Raw genomic sequence first — 25,439 nt, forward strand, 5'->3', positions numbered from 1 at the left:
ACTCAAGTAAATAAACAGAATTAATAATGGGCTAAAAATCTGCAGAAATCTGCGGAATTCTGTGGAAAATATGCGGAAAATATGCGGAAAATCTGCGGAATTCTGCGCGCGCAGATTCCATGTGGGCCTAGTTATGACTGAATTACCTCTTGTTACAGTTCTTAAAAAGTTTTAAGACACGCAGAAACTGTTCATGGACCACTATTGAAATGGTCTATACATAAATATATGTGCATTTATTATTTTCAACAATATTAACTAAGTGTATATTAGGTTATATGTGAATATATTTTTATCCCCTCCCCAAAAATGCAATAACTTCTAAAGCAAACGAGATTAGACACACCAAAATGTTTTTATTTTCAGTTAAATTTATCCATATATAAAGAAAGCAATGCTGATAGAAACAGTCTTGTTAGAAACTTGAAATAAAGATACATGCGCGTTCTTGTATTCTCTTAAAGGAATAGTTCACCCAATACTTGTTTACTTGATTAAAATTTTAAGTATCTTTCTTTTGTTAATAAAAGAAGAGAGTTTGAAAAAAATGTTAGTCATTGACTTCCATGACTTTCCTACTAAAAAAGTAAAAGGGTTACAGTTTTTCATCATTTTAAAAAAAAATATTTGTGTGTGTGTGTTCAACAAAAAAGAGTGGTTTGGAACCACTTGAGAATGATTATTTTATTTATTTATTTATTTTGGGGTAAACTGTCCCTTTAATCTCTCAGCAGAATATGAATGCACTGATTAATTTAGCCTACAAAGCAGTCTTATTTTAATTAACATTTCCCCCCAAAGGTTTTGTGGTTGTTAATTCCGCCTTGTTTATTTTCAATTTGAGTCCTTTAATCATGCTTACTGTGAATAAAACAATGTGAAAAGCAGTGAGAGCAGAATGCTGGGCCAGACGAACGCAGAATTAGCTGTGCTGTGGTTGCACAGTAGAGTATCACAGCAGTCACTGCGAAAGGTGAAGTTTAAGCCCTGGATGAACTTCTCTCCTGTTAATCCACACAGAGCTGGAAGAGCACAACTCTTTTCATAAAAATGTATCTCCAAATCCCCTGTTTGAAAAAAAAGAAATAAATAGATAAACAATATAAAGAACATTGTTCAAGTCAAACTTTTTATTAATTGATAATAATTTGCACCAGAAGTACACTTTTACCTGCTGTACACTGTTGTTTTGTAAATGACACAGTATTTAACTAATATGTATTTTACTGTAGGACAGTAATGCAGTAAGCTACTGGATTTTAAAGTTGCATTGTGAAAATTACACTGTAAAAAGTGAAAACAAACAAATTACTTCCACTTGTTACAATTAAATGAATGAAGTTTGACCTTCACTAATACATTAAGCTAGTTCTTTTAGGTGTAGCATGTTTTAATACTTTATTTAAGAGAACAAGAACAGAACAGTACACACAGTACAAATCATTTCCCATGGTAATATAATAATAATAGTAATAGTACTTTTATTACAGTACACAATTTCCTTCTCACATTAATACATTAATAATAATACTTTTATGTTTTGTGGCAAGTGCAAATATATTGTCCGCTATTAAAGATAAATTACTTGTTACACCTAAAAGAACTAACTTAATTTACTACTGAAGATTGTCGTGAATTAGGTTTTTCAAACTTAATTCATTTAATTGTAACAAGTCAAAGTAATTTGTTTCAGTTTTCACTTTTTACAGTGTACTGTATATTTTACAGTGAAGATATACAATACTGTAAATGCATATACAGCAAGATAAATGGTGCTGTAATGGTATTCTTGCTGTAATTAATTTACAGTAAGTTACTAGTGAACTGCTGCTAGTAAGTTACTGTAGATTCTACAGGAAATTGTTAGCAGTGTAATAAAGGATTATCAATGTACTGTTTAGTGAAAAAGCAGGGTTTCTGCAGGTTTAATAAAGTCAAATGTAAGACTTTTTAAAGCTTTCTAAGGCCTGTTTACAAAATGCAAAAATGCATAAATTTTGCTAGTTACGCCCTCCGTTTACATTACACTGGAGTTTTCGAGCTCCTAAAACTAAGCTTTTTGAAAACGCTGAAGTGTCTGTTTTCATTTTAAAACGTTGCTGCTCTGTGTTAGTGTGGATGGAGGAAAAGTGAGACATCTGAAACTGGAGGCATGGCTAAAAACATCGGCCTGTCTGATTGAGGCTTTTTCATCAATATTAAGTAGCCTACAAACAGTTCAGTCTTGCATCTTCTCCCTGTAAATTCAGACTTTGCAAGTTTGATATGAAAAAGAAACTCCCGAGGACATTTCAGGTAAATCTTCAAATATTACAGTGTACTTTATAACCTCATTCGCATTACCCTACGTTGTTTCACTAACTTAACAATAAAATAAAAATGTAAAGAAATGATATAAGGAACTGCATTTAACAACTATGGTAAGATTAGATCCAGCGGTAGATCCTTGATGAACAGTCGGACGTGCACAGCTCTCATCTGGTGAGATGATCTTAAAAGTACCCACTGACTGCTTGGAGCTCAGAAGTGCCCATACACTACAGTGCGATCATGTGATGCGTTTTCAGCGGTATGGTGTGGACAGGGAGTTGTTCAGAAACGCTAACTAAAATGCCAGTGTGGACAGACCATTTTCATTCAAAAACGTCGTTTTAAAGCTAAAACATATTAGTGTAAACGGGGCCTTGGAGTCTTTTAAGACTATTCTGAATTTAATTTTTCAGAGTTATAAAGTGTAAACACTACTGATCATTTTTAATGGCCTGGTCGGTTTGTACAAAAAAAGATAAAAATCAAATGTAATTATTTCTTAGCGACATATTTTAATGTGTCAAAACCTTTAAAACTCTAGTTGAATACACTTCTTTAATAATATTTCTTTCTTTCAATGACAACTTTAACATTGTTAAACATATATTCATTGTGAAGACAATGACATAAATAATCAAAAATGTACATTTGTTGGCTTTTGGTCTAAAAGGATTGAGTATAATGTATCATGTAAAGTGATGTGTTGCTCTGGTATTATCATGAGGAATTGTTTTTAGCTTTCTTACCCTGATTAGTGAATTTAATTTGGAGAAATTGCAGTAAACAAAAGTCGAACAGCTACTGTAAATTGTCACAGCAAACAATATTGTTAATAGACATCAACTGGACATCTAAATGTAGACAGATTGGCTAAACATGGGCTGTCAGTGAAAATCTAATAGACGTCTATTAGATTTTCACTGACAGCCCAAATTGTGCTTTGTTTTAGCCAAGATAATGTTTAGACATCTTTTTAAACAAAAAAAAATGCTTGCTGGGGTATCTCTTTACATTAAAAAAACTTGAACATTAAAAATATATATTTTGTTATTCATGTTTTGTCATTAATGTTTATGTATTTGTGCTTTAGAATAGCATAATTGTACCTTGACCTTTCCTCCTAAAACTTTCAGTGTTGAAAAGTTAGAAAAAGATACTTTTGTGATTTATGTGATATATTGTCCGAGTTGGTATTGCAAATTATGGTACAAAAACCAGGCAACAAACAGCCAGTACTTTTCCCTGTTATTTTACCATCTCAGTACTCTATATATAATACAATATATTGTTTAAACTACTAAAATGTCAATAAAAGTTACCGTTAAATTGCACATTCAATTTTCAACATCAAAAGTCGACTGAGCAGAGATAAAAGTCCCATAATGCAATTCAAATGTGCAAATAAAAGGAAAAATCTGAATCACAAAATACGATTTTTTTTTTTGTGTATACAGTGACATCTTAAGAATATAATACAATACATAATAAAACTACTCTTCAACTCCTCATGATCACATGAACTTAAAGATTTGACTGCTTTAAAAAACAAAAAGCCAGGAATATGACAATCATTGGTCAAGGTTTTAAAGGTATTAAGGATATTTACACACCTCGCCGGGCAACAGCTTTGCTGGAGAGACAGACTTGGCCCAGTGAACATTTAGTGGGGAACTTGAGGCAGTCCAGTGGTGAGATTGAAGGAAAAACACAGGTATAACACAATAGAGGAACTGTAAGGGGCAGAATAACAGAACATATACATAAATATAGAAAGTAAATAATAAAATATATGCACACACATACTATAAACACATTAAATCAAAATTTCATTAGCTAATAAAGGTTATGTACATATGAAAAAAAAATGACATTACAAAATTCTGAATTTGACTTTTGATTTGTTGGAATATATAATCAATTTTATGCATCTTCTAAAAACAAGGTGAGCAGAGGGTTTTCTTTAACGTCAAAATAGTAATTTATTTATATGCAACCCCCCTGCATTTCCTGATTCAAATTTATACACAGCTGATATTAACAGGTGGAGCTTGGTGGAAATAGTCACTTGTCAATCATTCTCCAGTGCTCCATTGGCCACACCCATACATACATACATCAATTCAATTCAACTTTATTTGTAGCGCTTTTACAATGTAGATTGTGTCAAAGCAGCCTCCCATAAATGGTTATAGTAACTGGATCAGGGTAGTTCAGTTTAGTGTTTAAGTTCAGTTCAGTTTAGCTCAGTTCAGTGTGGTTTGAAGTCATTATTGAGAGTCCAAACACTGAAGAGCAAATTCATTGAAGAGTAGCTTTTCAGATCCTGAACCATGCAAGCCAGTGGCGACAGCAGAGAGGGGAAAAAAACTTCACCAATAGGAGAGTGAAGAAAAAAAACATCCTCTTTCTTCGAATTCTCTGCACAACATTAAAGCATAAGACCTCTCAACTGCAAATATTCTGTTCAGTTTCAACCCATCTCTGTTCGCGGGAAGTTTAGCTGCAAAGCTCAAGTTAGTTTTAGACAATCAGGTGTTCACATTTCTATTAGCTTTATCTACTTCTGTAAAATGCTTCATAAGTATGCAAGGTGTATCACACTTAGAGGTTTGTTTAATGCATCCCCTTAAGAAATGTTAACAAAAATAATTAATGAAAAGAGACAACAGTAACAATAAAAAATAAATTAATTTTTCCACAGGATCTTGCAATTTGTTTTACATAAAAAAAAAAAATTATTTAAGGCATAAAGTGACAATTGATTGAAATACCAAAAAGGTTTATTTTTATTCACATACTAATAGTTAATTTTGAGACAAATACCATTGAAGTTATTTTGTGGAATAACCCTATTTTTAAACACCCAATTGTAATTTTCTGCATTCATTATACTTTTGACTTCACAAACATCTCATATCTATGCACATTTGTGCATACATAACTGGGAATTTTCCTGAATTGCACTTCACTTATATTTCATACTCAATTTGTACAAGAAAAACTTCTATAACAAAAAAATACAATGACAATGTTGTCCTTTTTGTTGTTGTTTTACTTACCCACTGATGGTAGAAGATAAAGGAAGAGAATGCATCTCAAAACATAAGCCATTTTCTATTGTGTTTCTTGGTCTAAAACAATTTACAATGTCAGAATACTCCGATTTGCACATCCGATCACGAGCGGTCTTGTCTTCAGGTCAGATGTAAGGTGTAGCTCATCATCGGTTCCTCTAACCCTTCCTAATAAACATCAAAATGTCTCCACCCTGAACCATAATCAAAGTCAGGCTTCAGCAGTTTATTGCTACTACTCCGAGGACAAAATCCATTGGCTTAGGTTTCTGAATGTCCAATTACTGTTTTATTAAATAATGCAGAGAGGAACAAGTTATATTTATTATAGACATTTAAAAAAGGCTGGCTTACCTTTGTGCGTGTTATAAAAGGTTTCATGATTAATAAGCGTAAAATCGGTCACCTGGCAAGACTAGAAGAGCAGCAGTAATTTAATTTGAAAAAAAATGTTTGGCTAATGAGAGACGTGCCGGGCAGAGGATGGAACGTCAAATGACTTGGGGTCTTGTGACAGGTTTCAGGAAAAAAAAATTGTTAACTACTTGCTGGATTTTCTCATGCCAGAAAAAGCATATAAGCAGTAACATTTAAAAAAGAAAAACATATCCAGGCTTCATGCTGCCATATTTGGATAACACGACAGCTAAAAATGTACTGCACAGCATTCAGTGAATATTAAATTAATGCATGCGTCTCAAACTCGAATCCTGAAGGGCGGCAGCCTTGCAATTTCGCTCCAACCCTAATCAAACACAGCTGATCCAAACAATCAAGGTGTTTGAGACGCTTTGGATCAGTTGTGCTTGATCAGAGTTGGAGCAAAATTGTGCAGAGCTGCAGCCCTCCAGGAATTGAGTTTGAGAACCATGAATAGAGCACAGGAACTATGACAATAATTTGTATGCAATAACACAGAAGTTAGCATTTTAGCAGTTTCACATCCCTCGTCCCAAAATCAATGGGTTTTTGAATGGGATTTCGGTTAAAAGGCTTAAATAAGGTTTGTGGCAAACACAAACTCGATACTTTCATGTTTTATTTTACGACATAAAACACAGTTACATCACACTCTTGATGTATTTAAATCGGTTATTGCATTGAGCATTTGGATTTGTCGGTTATTTAAGCATTTTCATGAATAGTGTTTTATAGTTTGTAGCATTTCTAATTGTGACATCATAATGTGTGTACATAATACCTTCACTTGTAAAGACCGTCAAGGTAGTTTAATTTGATGATCATTTTTTTTATTTATTAAATGATTGTATGAAGATGCAGCTTACCAGTGCAGCAAGTCTCTTTAGATAGTATTGAGGCACGTAGGTCTATACAGATTCGTTTTTGCGTATTTATTTGTTTATAACATAGTGTATTTTAATATAATAAACCCCAATTAAATCTTTGACATAGACCATATTTCTAAAAAATATGTTTGACAAGTAAATCTGTAGCCGGTTAGTGCTGATGTCACAGGCAACGTCCTGAAGGAACTGTAGTCCGTTTATATCCTACTGTTAGCCTTTCAGTTCTTGCATTTGTATTAAAGATACAAAAGTGCTAAAAGTTGTATTTTCGTTAGGATTATCCGGCTGAACAAAACGTGCAAGTGTAATAACCAATGATGGGACACAGAGCTTCTTGGAAAAGCCTATATGGGAAAATTTATCAGGATTTTATCGAGGGAACCGGTTTTATGCTAGCAGCTGATTAACCTACAAGGAGTTTATGCTTCATTTAGTCACCCTAAAGTGGTTTAAAACCTAATGAGTTTCTTTTGTGCATAAAATAAGCCATTTTTAAAACTAAGATAACTAACCATTGACTTAAGTAGAAAAAACTAGAAAAGCCATTGGTTACAAGTTTTTAGCATTTCTCGAAGCACCTTGTGTGTTCAGCAGAGGAAAAAAAAGCTCAAACAGGTTTACGACAGGTGGATAAGCAAATAACAATATTGAGTTTTGGATGAACTTTAACCCTGCAGTTAAACACTTCATAGCACTTAGGATCTTCTGAAATAAACCTTATGTTGATCTACAGTAACTCACATAAGCACTGCCTTAATTACAATAAAAACCAGAAGACAGAAATAGGTTTAACTCTTCCTCTTTTAATGTAATCCGATTTTATACAAAATGGAGATTAGCGGTTAGACTTGGCCACTCTCTCCAGCTCATCTTTCTTCTTGATGGCGTAAGAGTTGGAGGAACCCTGCAATAAACAGAGAGAACGTTACAACAGAAACCAAATAAATAAATAAATGAATAAATGTGTTAAGAGTGAAAAGCTCCAATCAGATGATCTCTCTCTCACCTTGGCAGCGTTGATGAGCTCGTCAGCAAGACACTCTGCGATGGTCTTGATGTTCCTGAAAGCAGCTTCTCTTGCACCAGTGCAGAGCAGCCAGATGGCCTGAAAACACAACACACAATAAGCCACCTCTTTCACACTAAACTTGTTTCTGTCAGGGGGAAATTTTTAACTGTGATTCACCACTTACTCACAGATTTGACTTGTTCCTCACAATATAGAACAACAAGTCAGAATTGCAAACAACTGACAGTCTGCATGTCACATATGACAGTGTTGTTGTTTTTTTGGTAGGTTTTGATTTCATATGCTCCCAAAATTTATAATGCAAGTACATTTTGATGACTTTCTCAGAAATCAGCACTTTTATGCAGTTGCAAGTTTATAGGCTTCTACAATTCCAACTTTCCATTATTCTAAGCAAACACTTAATCGAAAAATGTAAACCACTTAGTAATATTTTACAATTAGATTCAATGTACTTACTACTAGGCAAGGGCCAGTATATGATTCTGACGGTATGATAACCTTGGATAAAAAGATCATGGTTTCGCAGTATTGCGATTATTGCTCTAAATTTTTTTTTTTTTTAAATGTCTGGGTAAAAAACTAAACTTTTTTTTCACCTTTGAACACAATATATTTTCTTTTGAAAACATTTAAAATACTTGGGAACACTAAACATGTCAAGCAAAATCATTCAAATTATTTATTGACTTCTGCTTCTGTCTTCATTAGTTTTTAAAACACAGATTTCTTTACAATTTTAAAAGCATTTTTGGCATCTTTTTTACTAGAGATACTGTAGTCCTAAAAAAAGTAAATAAGTCTTATATTTACCATAGGGACGATATAGCCGAAAATATTGGCGGTTTTAAAACCTTGACTTTCCCAAATGGCTGTATACCCAAGAGCAGTTATTGTCCCATGCCCACTTACTAACATAAACAATGAAATATACATGACAGCATTTATTCATCTTTATTAACATTAATTAATAACCGTCAGTAGTTCTTGTTACCTCAGTGCATTTGACAAACACAACATTAAATTGTAATAATGCATCAGAAAATGTTGAACAATGAATAATAAATGCTATACAAGTATTGCTCAATCTTAGTTCATGTAAGTTAACACAATCCTCGTTGAGGGAACATTTTAAAGTGACCAAATACTGAAAAGTTGAAATTGGTTTCTTCAAACAGCTTTAAACCACTTGAAAGCTAATTTTTTTTGCTAATTAAAAATTTAGCTTTGCTTGTTTGTCTGGCGCAGTAACAGACACAACTCCTCTGAGTAGTATATTTTCTTAGGCTGACTTTAATAAAATTGCTTAACTACTTTTTGCTAGGTTACCAAAAGCCTCCAAATTCACAATGTAACAAAAATTTGCAAACAAAAACCCTTTAATGAAAATTACTTTACTGCTGCATTTCCCCAAAACACAGTAACTCCTAAATAAATAAAAGAAAAACACAGCCACCAATGGTCAACACAATGAATTTAGGTTTACAATGCTTTTGAATAACACATTCAGATCTTACAGTAAATGTAGAACTAGTACACCTAACATAAGATTTGGAATATTAAACTTTAGCTATTTAAACCTTTTTTGTCTCTTTATTTAAACCTCCACTTCATTCAAGAAAAAATCCTGCTTGTTCAAATGATTTAAAACAAGCTGAAACTATTCTTGAGCTTTTTTAGACAACTTAATTGTTTTATGTTCAAGGCATTTATTATTCATTCATTTTCTTCTCGGCTTAGTCCCTTTATTAATCAGGGGTCGCCACATCAGAATGAGCTGCCAACTGATCTAGCATATGTTTTACGCAGCGGACGCCCTTTAAGGTGCAACCCAACACTGGGAAACCCATTTAATATTAATAGTTAAGATAATTGATTTGTATTGTGAAAACATCAATTAATTGTGTGGAACGCTGCATTTTTACAGTGCTAAAGAACACTACAAGATTTAGAAAAAGAAAAATAATCAAATAAATATTGCACCTGGTTGACTCTGCGCAGGGGGGACACATCAACAGCCTGTCTCCTCACGGTTCCAGCACGTCCGATACGGGTGGAGTCCTCACGAGGGCCACTGTTGATGATGGCGTTTACCAGAATCTGCAGAGGATTCTGAAAGGGAAAAACAAATGGTTAAGATATAAAACATTACAGAAAAAAAGTTCCAAAACTTTCAATCCACAAAACATTTATAACGCCATTATACACAGCATCAATTATGTAAACTCTACCACAGTAAATCTCTTACCTCGCCAGTGAGCAGGTGGATGATCTCAAAAGCGTGCTTGACGATGCGAACGGTCAGCAGTTTCTTGCCGTTGTTGCGTCCGTGCATCATCATGGAGTTAGTGACGCGCTCCACAATGGGACACTGAGCCTTACGGAAACGCTTGGCTGCGTATCTGCCGCTGGAATGAGGGAGGTATTTGGCGTATTTCTCCTTCACGGCAATGTAATCCTATTAAAAGAGAGACCGATGTAGAGTTATGCACAAATTTCTACAGACTATAAACTCATCAACATGATCAACGACCCACATTTATTTCCTACACTCTACAATTGATAATTTAGTTACTTTTAAGCATCCAAAATGTTTTAATATGAATAAGTGTAGACATCTAGGATTTGCTTTGTAAAGATTTTACTTTTTTATTTTTTTTTTGACAAACCCAATTACACCGACCCTGTTTGTTCTGTAATCTATTCATATTTTTAATTTAGATGACTGTTATAATGTAGGACATTTGATCATGCTTTGTCAGTCAGCGTAATGCATTTATCCAAAGCTAATCATTTAAAATAATCTCAAATAGGGCTGGGCTATATATTGATATAATTCCCCAACACGATGCGGTATTATCCAATATCGTTCATATTGATATGGTGAGGCCACAGGTGCGCATTTTGCATGAAACAGACCACTCCAAGGGAGCACGCGAGCTCCAACTGCACAAATGTGCGCATGCGCAAAAGAATGATTCACTCCATGAGTCTTACAAAAGATTTGTTCAAAATGAACGAATCGTTCAAGAACGACCCATGACTGACTCGACATGGAGGAACACGCAGTGCCGGTGTTATATCGAAATCTGACTCCCGGATAAATCTGACTCGCCTGCACACACGTCACACAGAGCCTGCAGATGTCACATCGATTTATCAGAAACCTTTCATTGATCATTTCATCCGCAAATAACAGCAAGAACGAACATAGAAGCCTTGTCACATTGAAAAGCAGCACCTGAATGTGTTCAGAAGAATTAAATCGCTAAAATGGAAGGAATTTATACCGCATTTTGAAAGTGAAACCTCATATTCACTGATTATAAGTTCAGTATCTATTACACGATGGTCTCTTCTTTACATTTACGCTATAACACATCTAGATCTGCATTCTGCTCTGTTATAATGACTGTTTACATTTATATGCTTAACCAGCATTTCATCACAGTACTCAAACTATTTCGTTACTTCTCATATCTTTAGTCTGCTCATTTTCATCTACTTATTTAATATTTACTAGTAACACAAGTTTAGTCAAATCAAAAGAAAATGTGTCGGGTTTTTTAAATGGATTGAAAGACTTCTCTTTCGATATCATCCATATGTGCACTGTTTAATAATTGTGCACAATACATACATGTAAATGTGTAAATAAAAGCACATATACAGCTGATTTAATTGTTGTTTATAAATCACACAACTGTTGGCATACAGGATTACTTATAACACTGTATGTGACAAAAAATACTGTTTCGTATTTACATTTATTGTGGTTCTTTTCTATCCTACAATATTTTTTGTAGTGTTACTATTTAAGTGTTTCTTTTTTGCTCTGACAATGTAGCTGTTTTCTTTGGTTCTGTTTATTTTGTTTTATGCACATAAAGAACACTCTGTATAGTGTTAAGCATGAAAAAAACACTATCAAACAATTTGTTTATAATTTAAAATGTTGTGCAACAGTTTTCAGCAGGAGAAAAACCTGTACTGTGCTTTATTTATCAAAGATTTTGTGCAGCTGTTATTTTTGTGCAACTGTTTATTTGTAAGCAGGGAGGGAAGCCCGTGTTTGAATTATATTTTGCTAAAAAAAAAAGTTTAATAAAGGCTTTAACTCAAGTAACCATTTCTGGGAAACTACCGCGTAGATATCAGATACCGTCATTCCTCCTAAAAATACCAGGATATGATTTTTTGCCTTTATCGCCCAGCCTTAATCTCAAACAATACTAAAACAAACAGGTTATCCAGTATCTTCATTGACTTGCATAAAATACAATTTGTATATAAAAAACGATTGTGTTTTTAATATTATAAAATGCAATAAGTGTGCATGAGACTATTTTGAGTTTATTTCCATATCAGCAACAAGAGTATTTCAAGGCAAAAACAGATGAAACTGACAACAGAGTTAACTGTTTAGAGAAATAACTCTAAGTTTAAACACTTATCTATAATAAACAGGTTCAAAACAATAAGGACATAAACAACAATAAATGCATGAGAAAAATCTAAAACAGTTTGACTTATTTTTAAGGATTAAAGTCTTAATGCATAAATATCTCATCTAAGTGTTCAACAAATTGTACTTTAAAAGGTGATTTTCAAACTTATCACACCTAATCAAACTTGACAAAACTTCATATCACATTTGTCCACCATACCTGCAGGGAGATGTCATTGATCTGTACATCATCTGTGCTCCACTTGCCAAAGAGTTTGATCTCTGGTGTTTCAGCAACAGCTGGTGCAGCCTCCCAATCTTCAGCCATCTTTAGAGGAAAATAAAGAATATTTCTGTAAGAAGACATTAACACAAGCCCTCACAAACATCCGTGACCATAATTCACGAATTGAGATAAAGTTAATATACTCACCCATTCAGACTTTCTCAATAATATAATTTCAGTTAAGTATCTTTTGCAAATTCTACATAGAGAAATAATATTAGCAGCCAATAACTATTAAAGTACAACATAGCTCACAGTCAAATAAACAGTGCTAATGTTGTTTTGAAGTCATAGTTGCATGTGATTTCAGACTAAATCTTCAAAGTGCCATGATAAACAATAAAGGGAGCATGCCACAAGTAATCACTGAACGAATGTCTCAATTTAAAACCAACTTTCCTCTATTAATTGATAACCAAAGTACTTTGAATATTCAGTTTAAATTCACATGCAAGTATGACTTCAAAACAACATTAGAATTATTTAGCAGACTGTGCTTAATTTGTACTCAGTCATTGGCTGCTAATATGATTTCACTATACAATATATGGAGCATGTCACAAGTTGTCACTGATCAAATTGAGGTAGAGTTGGGTTTATATTCGCTCATATGTTTATTGACAAATTGTAAAGCGGTCCCTATAATGCTTAGCATTCTAAATCGGATATTCAGTCTGAAATCGCATGTACTGAGTGTAAGACTTTAAAACAACATTAGCATTATTGGATAGACTGTAAACAATACTTTTATAGTCACTGGCTGCTAATATGAATTCCCCATTTAGAATTAGCTCTTTCCTGGAATTATTATTAAGGAGAAAATAAGATACTGAACAAATGTGCGAATATATAAATGCAACTTTACCTCAATAGATCACGAAAGTAGTCATATTTGGTTTTCATATTTGGAAATGCAGATTTATATTTAGAAAAATGCTTTCCATTCATGTAATTTGTTAAAATAGGAGAGCATTTACAACAACTTGAAAATCTTGAATCAGAGGATTTGAAAATAGAGAGAGAAAAATCACCTTTAAAGTTGTCAAAATCCTATTTTGAGCAACACATTACTAACTATTCAGTTTAGATTGATTCAGGAAAAGAACTTTGCTAAATGCCTAAACTTTTAATTTGAACTCTTGAAGCATAAATTAATCACATTATATTGACCCATACAACGTATTTTTGGCTTTCCCAAAAACATTTTGCAACATGAAACATAAGGCTTAGTGAATGTTTCAGGATCACATTTAATAATCCGAACAGAAGCTACACTATCAAGACTGTCTTAATCGCTTTACATATTAGCGGTAACCTTAATATAAATGTTCAGCAAAACTTAAAGTCTATTATGAACGAAGCACAATTTACATGGAGGGAGATTAAAATACATCACAATCTGATGTCTATGACACATTACTACAAGCCAACAATTTATTTATTTGGTACATTCAAATTCAAGCAGAAAACCAAAAATATGCATACAAGTTAACTAATACCTAAAAAATAATACAAAACAAACAAGCTGTCTGCACTCAGGCATGCGGGTTCGCTCTTGGTCTTCTTCGGGAAAGACAGCGGCTCATGGACGGCTTATAAAGACGCTCAAACTCATCATTTTGACCACACATATTTGCGATATTAAGGTTAAAACACGCAAATAAGGTTGTTAACAGCCGTTTTCGTATACTTTGGTGAGGGAAACAGAGATATAAAAGCTTTAAAACATGTTTTCTAGCGTTACCTTCGCAGCGTGTGTGTGAATGGCGCACTCGAGCAGGCGGAAAGGAAGAGCGACACGAGGAGCGAGAAAAAAACCACTTCCGCTCAATGCACTTCCGAGTCGTGCCTTCTTCTTCTTCTTCTTCTTCAATTCAATGGCGATTGACAAACAACAAAATTGTGTATTTCCGCCACCAACTGGTATGGAGTATGGATCACTATGACTTAACCCTCACCTACCGCTTTCTTTGATTAAATCCTCTCCCATAAATGAGATTTTTTTAGCTATTGCAATAAACAGGTAAAACATGTATTTCCTGAGTTATTTTGTAGAACATCATCTAATTAGAATTCAACTCTTATCTCTTCTAAATTCTTACCAAGTTCTCTCCTTTCGTCTTCATACTTCATGCAGTGTACTATATAACATGTTTTACCGTCTCTTCTTGTCCACAAAACTCACATTGTCCTGGACCATGTTTACCCATTTTAAAAGTGTACTATTTAATTTTGTGTGTCCAAATCTCATCCTAGATATTATTATCTCTTCTCTCCTGTTTTTTCCTACACTTCTCATTTCTCCTACTTTCTTTTGAATTTTGTAAAACCACCGGCCCTTTTTTCATCATCCCATTGTTTTTGCCACCTTTCCTTCATTCTTTTCTTAATAATACTCTTGACTTCACTCTTTTTTTTTTTCAACAAACTGAAACATTTACATTAAGTTACATGCCAGGGATCAAAACAGAAATGTATCTTTCAAACAGATTTACAGCTTTTTTGTTAGTACATTCGGACATCAAAGACATATAAATATTTAGATCTTCAAGAAAAATCTGAAAGAAAGGTTTATGCTTACAAAATTTACACTTGTGTATAAAATATTTGGCCAAAAATATAATAAGATTAAATAAAAAAGCATCTGGATGTTCATTTTGATGATTATATCCTAAAATAACATTTTCATATTTTAACATAACATCAGGAATTATACCACTAAATATACCTAATGCATTTTTCCAAAATATTCATTCCAAAACAGATGAGACAGATCTTCAGTTTGGTGATCACAGGAGAAATTTACATCAAAATCTTCAGAAATAAACTTTTGTTAAAAAAAAAACCTTTGTAGGGTAGCACTATACTTACAGACTGACTTCATTATTTTTAACAGCTTGTTTTGCTTCCTTATCTGCAATTTCCTTGAACACCAATATGCATAAAATATTACAGTTATTCCCATCATTTGAGTTCTGCTTGCATTATTTATAATAAAATGTCTGGTCTACTTTCTGAATTACTATATCGTAAACTTGCCAGTGAAGAACTTGAGTCTGAACAGATGACTGATTTCAAAGGTCTTATCTCATCTACCCATTGTATTGCTAATAAAAGTGCAATCATTTCTCCTGTATATACCGAGACTTCGTCACTAATCCTTTTCCCTACTGATATTTGAAATCCTTATGCATCTGTACATATTTTCGAGTCATACTTTTTCTTCTGTGTCCTCGTTTTAACGCATCTGTTACTCTTATTTTTCAGAAAATCAGTGTAAACAGGAGTTAGTAAACGGTGCTCACATTAAATATTAAAGTTAGTGCTGGGCAAATATTAATCGCTTCCAAATTAAAATTTGTTTTGACATAATATATGTGTGTGTCTATGGTGTATGTTATTTATTCTGTATGTGATACAGGCCCGTAGGCAGCCTGGTGAAAGGGGTGGTTCTTTTTTTCTCAAAAAGTGGACCTTTTTGCAGTTATACGCCTCAGTTTCTATTTACCTATGAGATTTAAATTCTGCATTTTAGTGATTTTTTTTGCTGGAATAACTAGTCAGATGTCATCATAACACTTTTTGATATACTAAAAATATTTCCTGAAAAATAGCAATAAAAAATAAAATAATAATTTATTATTATGTCATAATAAAATATCATAATAAAAAAATTTAAACAAGACACATTTTTTAAAATACAAATTTATTACATCATATATCATTAGGAAAAAATAGCAATCTGTTAAAATTTTAAAGTAAAAAAAAAAACTGAAAAAAAAAATTATTAAACAAAAAACAAACTGGCCAGCACATTCAACTGTCCTCAGTCACAATATGGCCATTTCAATAAAAAAATAATAATTAAAACATAGTAATAATAATAATAATAATAATAATAATAATTATTATTATTATTATTATTATTATTATTATTATTATTATTATTGTTATTATAAATTCTTCAGAATTTTCTAGTCTCTTTGGGAAAAAAAGTACATTTGAAAATTCCCAGATATCAACAATAGCCAAAATATATTTAAATGAATTTAATATGGTCCGCTTCTGGTGCTTCACATCTTTTTAGTGCTCATTTTTCTTTAAAAAAAAATAAATAATAAGATCGAATACTTTTCTTACATTAGATTATAGTCCCACCGAAGCAACAGCCGACAGAGGACTCCGTTTGATCTTAAAACCTTTTTCAGTGGATTATTTTCATTATTTATGATGGCATGGCAGTCAAAATAGGACAAATGAGCTCATGTATGAGACAAATTCTGGACCTTTTTCAGTGAGGGGTGGGTCTTCTGAACCCCCCGGCTAAAGGCCTGAAAGGTTAGAACATGTTTTATGCTTATAGTGAACATGTTTTAGTAGAATTTTGGCTGTAAAAGCGCACCTACAGGTGTTTTAGGCGCAGGTCAGATTTTCTTCAGGTCATAATTTATTTTGTTTATATTAATTTTGTCTATAAAAAGATTAGACCTGTCCAGTTTCATCTGGAATGCATCCCAGATCACCTTCTGAAATGGTTTGAACGATCTGATATCTGATCAGAATAAAACGAATGAAGTGAGCAAACAGCCTCATAAACACAGGTGTGACGGTAATATATATTGAATATGAATATATTATACTAATTATATAAAAAATATATCATATAATATTAAATTATATAAAATTAAAAGGACAAATGCTGGACCATTTGGCCATGGCTTGTGGTTAGTAGCAAGTAACATGCTATTAGGTTATATGACCGCTAGATGGCGTTCTTGGGTAATAAGAAGCTTACCACCACCACTAGGAGTTTGTCAGTCACTGGTCAGAGAGCAGTGTGTTCTAGCCGGGCTCACTTTCTTTTCTAATGTCCCGCATCTGTCTTTAATTATATTAATCTGTCTCCATATTCTACTGCATCCCAGAATATTACACAGCACCAACAATGTAAAAATATATATTCAATATATTTAATATGTTTTTGTCCACAGCCGAGACGGAAATTCCCGTGCCTGTGTGCTCCAATCAGGTGTGCTCTCCAGCGCTCACCTTGACAACGAGACTCACAGCAGTGACGTCGCATTGTAAACATTTGCATCCGCTCTCCTATAAAGCTCGTCGGTTCTCTCAGTGTGGTCAGTTCGCTCGGTGTTGCTGTTTGTACTTGACCAAGGTGAGTTCAATACCGACGGTACGAGTGGAGCCACGCCAATCTCACGAAGTCCGCTTCGTGAAGCTTCACTCGGGCCCGTCTGTGTTGTAGTGGCACGGCCTGGCGCACGGTTTACTCGAGCACTCCCTGGGGCGAGGCGCTTTTGAGCCCTAGGCAGGGAACAAACAAGCCCTGAGGACCCTCAGCGAAACACGGGAGGCCGGTAGTGGGACCCCGCTGCAAGGGTTATGGTGGATGGGAGCAGCGAGGCCCACTCATCGTCTATTTTAAACTATAGTTTCAAACTTTAGTTTACTATAGTTTAAAATAGAAACTATGGCAACTGTAATGTTTTAACTGTGTGTCTGGCTGTTGTAATGTTTTGCTTTGTTTTTCAGCTGTGTTGTTGAGCAAAGAAGGACTATTGAAGACAACAGTTGAAGACAACCGCGGGTTATATTGATGAGCGCGCGCATTATAATGTTTCTGTGATGTTTTCTGAAAGTTTATCTTGTTTAGATAAGTTTGCAGGTCAAACAAAATAAACTATACTCTTTCTAAACCCCTGTCTCGTGTTTTGTTTGTCCCTTACAGCAATACACTGTCATATAAGTCTGTTGAATGCATTTGTATGCAACATAGTTTGACAATAAAGTAGTCTAACAAATAAATGGTTGTTATAAGTGTACATTTATTAGTCAACATTTGGTGTAGGTAATAAAAAGTTAATCAAAGATGTTCTAAGACATAATCGTAATGTTATGGTTGTTACATAACTTTATTTATTATTATTCTGAAGAAGATAAATAATAGTAGTTTAGTTTTACATAAAAAACCAACATGCAAAAAAAAGCCATCGGCTTTTATTTTTAAAATTAAGAGAAGACTAATTTTTAAAATACAAATTTATTACATCATATATCATTAGGAAAAAATAGCAATCTGTTAAAGTTTTAAAGTAAAAAAAAACTGTGGCCTACTGTCATTTATTTGCCAAAAAACTAACTTGCCAGCACATGCAACTGTCCTCAGTCACAATTTGGCCATTTCAATAAAAAATAATAATTAAAACATAATAATTATTATTATAATGAATTCCTCAGAATTATTCTAGTCTCTTTGGTAAAAAAAATATATATATATATGAAAATTCATGGAAATCAACAATGGCCAAAATATAGTCAAATGAATTTAATATGGTCCGCTTCTGGTGCTTCACACCTTTTTATTGCTCATTTTTATTTCACAAATAAGGTCCAAGATTTAGAATAAAGTTCCCTGTATAACGTTTTCTCTGTTTAAAAACAATACAGTAGTGAAAGAAGACTTCTCTTATATCAGATTATAGTCCCACCGAAGTCGACAGAGGACTCTGTTTGGTTTTAAAACCTTTTTTCAGTGGATTATTTTCATAAAAAAATAAATGGTTGTTATAAGTGTACCTTCATTAGTCAATATTTGGTGTAGGTAATAAAAAGTTAATCAAAGATGTCCTGAGACATAATGGTAATGTTATGGTTGTTACATAACTGTACTTATTATTATTTTGCATGTTTAAAACCAGCAGATTATACTCTCTCTCTCTCTCTCTCTCTCTCTCTCTCTCTCTCTCTCTCTCTCTCTCTCTCTCTCTCTCTCTCTCTCTCTCTCTATATATATATATATATATATATATATATATATATATTATGTAGTGTATTCCCAATTTTTTGAATAATCAAATTCATAATTTGAAAGCTTGTTTCAAGTTTTGTTATAGTATCAAGAGAGTTTAATTTTTAAAAAAAGAAATACATTATCGTATAAAGCAGGGGTTCCCAAACTTTTTTGCCAAGCCATAGCAATACCAGTAACTTGTGTCCCCCAATATGCTCTGAGGTGGTTATACATTGCATGCAATGGCGCACACACACCAATATGCCCTAGTTTATTCTTGATTTATTTTGGATTTATTTTGGATCATCCACCATGTTCAGTTGTGATCTGTATAATGCATTAAAGGTTAAAAATAACCCAACAAAGCACCAAACATTTAACCTTACAAGTTAGGCTATTAATAAATAACCAAATAAAGGTTAAAAATAACCCAACAAAGCACCAAATATTTTAACTCAACCATTGGGATAAAAAAACAACTCAACGTCATTTAGATGTGAGTGATACAACGTCAATACAAAGTGATACAAAGTTAATACAACGTCATTACTCCAGGGGTCACAACGCATGCATGATGTTGTTGTTTTTTATTGTAACTATTAACTACTTATATGTACTTATACTTATATGATAATTCTAATAGTTACAAAGTTAATTTGATTTTTGGAAAGCACCAAGCGACGTCTGAGAGTGGGCTTTTATTTTGAAATCCTCCTCACTGCAGGTTTGCGGAAGTTCTCGCATCTGTTCGCGCACACACACACATACACATACATTCAAACGCATACACACAGTTGTCCGCACAAATCTGGTTAAGAAATAACACCCTAAATCATCATTATCCAGGATTTACACTGCTCTACGCTAGAGAAGGCCGAAGGAGACCCAATACAGGTGTGATGTTGTTTACTTGTCTTTTGTTGTGAAGCTAAATGGTGTAAAGTGCATGCAGAGGCCTATCAGAGGGGGCCATCATCTGCAAAACCACAAACGCTTTCGCTTGCACGGTCCGAGTATGGAGAGGGGTGAGTGTAAAGTGGCTTCGTATCTTTTGTGGTTTGCACATCGTTTGTTTAAAATAAACTTAACATAAACAACCGGAGGCCTGATTATCTGCATCCATCACCCTGAGCCTCTGCTTGCGCAAAAGCAGATGGTTGTGTCTCAAATATAGCGAGTTAACTACACAGACATTGATTTTTTTTGTCATCAGCGCATGCTTGAAGGTTTGATTTCTTATTTTAGGGGCATTATAAGATGATTTTAGGTCGACTGCTTGGTATTCTTGAGATACAAATAAAAGAAACCCCTCAGTCATTCACAATCAGTGTGATGTTCAGAGTTCTGCATGTGGGTTTAGTTCACATTTAAACACGAGCTGCAGATAATAATTTAAAAAAACTTCAAAATTTACATAGTTATGTTGCATCAGGATGTGTTGATATTCATAGTTTGGAAGATATCAGTGTGTATATTGACTGTAAAATGCATTGCTGTGCTTTTGCTGTATTATGTACATTAGGGGTTAATTGTGCTGTTCAGTCTTTGGTGAATTTGATGAAAATGCTTGCAGTTAGCAGCACACAGACATGCAGGCTAGGCCTTTTCAAGCAATCTGATTTGAATCTTTTACTAGATAAGGATTTTAAATGTTACGCATTAATATTTATATTGTTATGCATGTAATGCTTTTCTAGTCAAATATTTTTGTAATTACTGGCCTCAGTCGTTAAATAATATAAAGGTGCATTCTGAATATCAGAATTGAGGGAATTGAATGCAGTTTTTTAAAATGATTTATCTATCTATCTATCTATCTATCTATCTATCTATCTATCTATCTATCTATCTATCTATCTATCTATCTATCTTTCTATTGATAGAAAAACTCAGTTTAATTAAATTTTACCCTTATACACTTTTTAATATTTTTTTTTCAAACTACTCAGTTAAAATGAGCTAATGCAACTCAATTCTTCAGATTCTTTTGGAACAACTTAATTGTATTATGTTCAATCCACTTAAATTTGTATGAACAATTAAGTTTTACTTAATCTTTTTGTGTTGAGACAACATGAATGAATTTTGTGGCATTTTTTTTTACAGTGCATCATTTAATATTTCCTCTTCAATTCAACTTATTGTTACTGTAAAACAATAGGGTCTTAATCAAACTGTACTTATTTTTTATTAATATATTACTGACCAACAAAAAATTGAATTAATCAGGGTTCAACGCTAAGGATTTTTTATACAGGTCCAATCGGGCCATTGGTTAAGATTTTTACTTGCCCTGCCAAAATTTTCACTGGCCCCACCAAAAAAACTAAAAAGTTAATAGCTATTTCTTAGCCACATATTTTAAATAGTGGCAAAATTATGCCTGTGAATCTAGAATTTAAACATTTTAAATATGTTAATACATGTATGATGAGCAAAATTCAAGATTTTATGCAAATGAAAGAGCAGTATGAAAAATGTGCTGGTATTTTAATGCAATTCTAAATAATTTTTATAAAAATGGCTTGCCAAACTGACAACTGTTTTTTTTGTTTTGTTCTTTTTTTCAGTTTCTTAATTTTGTACCCATGTAATTGTCTGTATCTAAGGCTTTAGAAACAGACGTTTTTTTTAGCCTCATTGTTTAATTTTGCTGGCATGTTGCCATCTTTTCGCTTTACTGGTTGTTACCAGGTTACAAAAAAAAAACAAAAAACATGCTCATCGTTACTGGCCGATAGGGGCCAGTAACAATCCTGTCTACTGTCCCGAGTGTCCTTCACGCTGGCCCCGGGCCACCGGGCAGTCCTTATTGTTGAGCCCTGTTAATAAATTGTATACAATGACAACATATGAAAAATAAAGTGAAAAGTGTAGAATTAGGTCTTTGCAACCAAAATAAAACTAGCATTAGTAATAGTAAAAATGACCACAAACCACCAAAAATGTTGCTAAATAAATGGTATACAATGACAACATAAACATGAAACACAATGTGAAAAGCTTTGAAGTAGGTGTTTGCAACAAAAATAAAAATACTAATATAGTAAAAATGAAAAAAAAAAACTTAAATATTATAACTTATGAGGTTCTCCCCACAGGATTTAAAATTGTCATAACATTGTTGATTATTGCAGTACAGCATGCACAGTATAGTACAGCATTTTCCTTTTCAATTCAAGTTATTGTTACTCCAAAACAATAAGGTCTTAACCAAACTGCATTTCTGTAATTGCTGTAATTAAAAAATAGTCTACAAAGACAACCTATGAAGGATATTGTGAATAGTTTTAAACTAGGTGTTTGCAACCAAAATACATACACTGAGTTATAGTAAAGATGACCAAAACTCTTATATAACAGATACATAAATTATGATGCTCTTCCTTATTCATGCTTTAATAAAACATAGTTGATTTTTACAGTACAGCATGCAGCAGTAATAGCTATCAGTGTAGTGTTGCTAATATTGAATTAGGGCTGCTCGATTTTGGGAAAAATCATAATCTCGATTATTTTGGTCATAATTGTAATCACGATTATTCAAAACGATTACTGTTAAAGTCAAAATTATTAGCGCTCCAGAGAATTTTTTTAAAATAAATATTTTCCAAATGATGTTTAACAGAGCAAGGAATTTTAACAGTATTTCCTCTAATATCTTTTTCATCTGGAGAAAGGCTTTTTTATTTTTATTTTGGCTAGAATAAAAGCATCTTTAAATATTTTAAAACCTATTTTAAAGTCTATTAGCCCCCTTAAGCAATATATGTTTGATTGTCTGCAGAAGAAACTACTGTTATAGAATGACCTGCCTAATTACACTAAATCCCACTTTGAATCTGAATGCTTGTATTTTGAAAAATATCTAGTCAAATATTATGCGCTGTCATCATGACAAAGATAAAATAAATCAGTTATTAGAAATGAATCATTAAAACTATTGTTCAGAAATCTTCTTTCCATTAAACAGAAATTGGGGAGGAAAGAATTGTTAAATACTATTGTTAGTAGAATTAAGAGTATTGTTAGTAGTAGAACTGCAGTATTGTTAATCAATTGAATTGAATATTGTGTCAACATAGTCATTAATATTACCATTATGTTAGTGTTTAACCATTTACAACTCCTAAGAAATGTTAGGATGCACAAAAAAAAACACTTAGATAATACAGATACATAACTTATGTTCTCCCTTATTCATGATTTAATAAAACATAGTTGATTTTTACAGTACAGCATGCAGCAGTATAGCTATCAGCGTAGTGTTGTTAATATTGAATTGTTGATAAGGGCTATTGTTAGTAGAATTAAGAGTGTTGTTATTAGTATAATTGTATTTATAATCAATTAAATTGAATTGAATATTGTGTCAACATAGTCATTAATATTACCATTATGTTAGTGTTTAATCATTTACAACTCCTAAGAAATGTAAGGATGCACAGGAAAAACACTTAGATAATACAGATACATAACTTATGCTCTCCCTTATTCATGATTTAATAAAACATAGTTGATTTTTACAGTACAGCATGCAGCAGTATAGCTATCAGTGTAGAGTTGTTAATATTGAATTGTTGATTAGTACTATTGTTAGTAGAGTTAAGAGTGTTGTTAGTAGTTTAATTGTAGTATTGATAATCAATTGAATTGAATATTATCTGTCAACATGGTCATTCATATTACCACTATGTTAGTGTTTAACCCTTTGCAACTCCTAAGTAATGTTAGGATGCACAGATAAACCTTGGATATTACACATAAATAACTTGGATGCTCTCCCTTATTCATGATTTATTATAACATTGTTGATTTTTACAAGACAGCAGTAATAACTATCAGTGTAGTATTGTTGTTGTTTTTAATATTGAATTAAATTGAATATTACGTGCGTCAACATTCATTAATAATACCGTTATGTTAGTGTTGAATCATTTGCAACTCTTGAGGATTGTTAGGATGCTCGGGTTTGCATGTAAACTCATGCTAGTCAGCTGTTCCAGCAAGCTGTGGCATCTGTTTGGGTTCAGAACCAGATTTGTGTTTGGGCAGACGATGCAGCGAGTGTGGTCACCGGGTCAAGGATTTGGCTAACTTGAACAAGCTGCGTGGAGATTAACCGGCTGGACGTATGGTCCTGTGACGCACAGATCCACCAGCCACATGGAGGATTCAAAGCATATGCGACACAATGACAGAGGCAGATATAAAATTAATGATATAATAATAATAATAGTGGTAGTATTTGCATTTTGGTGAAGAATCATCAAAAACGGCAGCATTTATGAGTGATTTCTCTACAGGTCAGTCTTTTATTTTTTGAGTATCAGTGTTTAGTGCAGTGCTTAATGGAGGAATAGATAATATATAATGATATAATAATAATAATAGTGCTAGCATTTGCATTTTGGTGAAGAATCATCAAAAACAGCTGCGTTTAAGAGTGATTTCTCTGCAGGTCAGTCTTATTTATTGAGATTCAGTGTTTTGTAGAGTACTTTATGGAGTAAAAGCTAATAATAATGATATAATAATAATAATTATTATTATCATTAATAATAATAATAATGCTAATATTTGCATTTTGGTGAAGGATCAAGTAAAAACAGCTGCATTTATGAGTGATTTCTCTCTTCAGGTCAGTATGTTTTGTGTTTTGTGTAGTGCTTTATAGAGGAAACTAGAATGCTTCCTTGTTCATTGAAGGTTTTTTTTTTTTTTTGGTGCACATTTCCTGTTTATATCTCACTTGTGTTGTTCCAGGCACGTGTTTGAACATTAAGTGTGAATCTGCACCCTCAGTTGACAGTCAGTTGTTTTTTCTATGTCATATAAAGATATTTAACCCTAAAATTACCCATTTGCTTACCCTCAGATTAAACAATATGTAGGCAATCGTCTCATTTTCAGTAAAAAAAAAAAAAATGTGTTAAGATATGTGTTAAATGTCAGTTGGTTAAGCTAAATTGACCGTAGTGTATGTGTGTGAATGAGGGTGTATGGATGTTTCCTAGTGATGGGTTGCAGCTGGAAGGGCATCCGCTGCGTAAAACATATGCTGGAAAAATTGGCAGTTTATTCCGCTTTGCAATCCCAAATTAAAAAAGGGACTAAGCCGAAAAGACAATGAATGAAAATGAATGACTTGTAACTTCAGACAACACACTTTTGGAT

At 33.1% G+C, this 25,439-nt stretch overlaps 3 protein-coding genes across 6 annotated transcripts in view; 1 reads left to right on the top strand and 2 right to left on the bottom strand.

Moving 5' to 3' along the window:
• Positions 1 to 333: 333 nt before the first annotated feature.
• On the bottom strand, positions 334 to 5,651 carry lypc (ly6 domain containing, pigment cell). Its single transcript, NM_001386300.2, is given in 3 exon segments — positions 334 to 1,067; positions 3,921 to 4,040; positions 5,370 to 5,651. Coding segments are annotated over 3 exon segments (381 nt in total). The 5' UTR covers positions 5,422 to 5,651; the 3' UTR covers positions 334 to 858.
• Positions 5,652 to 7,474: 1,823 nt separating this feature from the next.
• Positions 7,475 to 14,242, bottom strand: rps5 (ribosomal protein S5). 3 transcript variants are annotated; one of them, XM_087282375.1, is made up of 7 exons: positions 13,730 to 14,242; positions 13,320 to 13,679; positions 12,389 to 13,217; positions 9,970 to 10,179; positions 9,705 to 9,833; positions 7,698 to 7,796; positions 7,475 to 7,595 (listed from the first exon to the last, which is right to left on the bottom strand). In XM_087282375.1, the coding sequence occupies exons 3-7, from the start codon at positions 12,533 to 12,535 to the stop codon at positions 7,527 to 7,529; spliced, it is 654 nt and encodes a 217-aa protein (XP_087138501.1). In that variant the 5' UTR covers positions 12,536 to 13,217; positions 13,320 to 13,679; positions 13,730 to 14,242; the 3' UTR covers positions 7,475 to 7,526.
• A 5,748-nt stretch (positions 14,243 to 19,990) lies between these two features.
• cab39 (calcium binding protein 39) overlaps positions 19,991 to 25,439 on the top strand; it is a 29,143-nt gene continuing 23,694 nt past the window's right edge. Inside the window, 1 exon segment of one of the 2 annotated variants that reach the window (NM_001002145.1) lies at positions 19,991 to 20,156. The gene's annotated coding sequence lies outside the window, so the exon portion shown is untranslated. 2 annotated transcript variants of the gene reach the window in all.

The sequence above is a fragment of the Danio rerio genome, chromosome 15, assembly GCF_052040795.2.
Source record: "Danio rerio strain M-AB ecotype USA chromosome 15, GRCz13ab, whole genome shotgun sequence".
Classification (NCBI taxonomy): Eukaryota; Metazoa; Chordata; class Actinopteri; order Cypriniformes; family Danionidae; genus Danio; species Danio rerio.

Bases quoted from the DNA above. Each gene is read 5' to 3' on its own strand.
- rps5 (XM_087282375.1), bottom strand. From the start codon at position 12,535: ATGTCTTCTTACAGAAATATTCTTTATTTTCCTCTAAAGATGGCTGAA. The intron at 10,180-12,388 runs GTATGGTGGACA...CTCTTTTAATAG, and splicing joins TCAATGACATCTCCCTGCAG to GATTACATTGCCGTGAAGGA. The intron at 9,834-9,969 runs GTAAGAGATTTA...TTTCCCTTTCAG, and splicing joins TCCACCTGCTCACTGGCGAG to AATCCTCTGCAGATTCTGGT.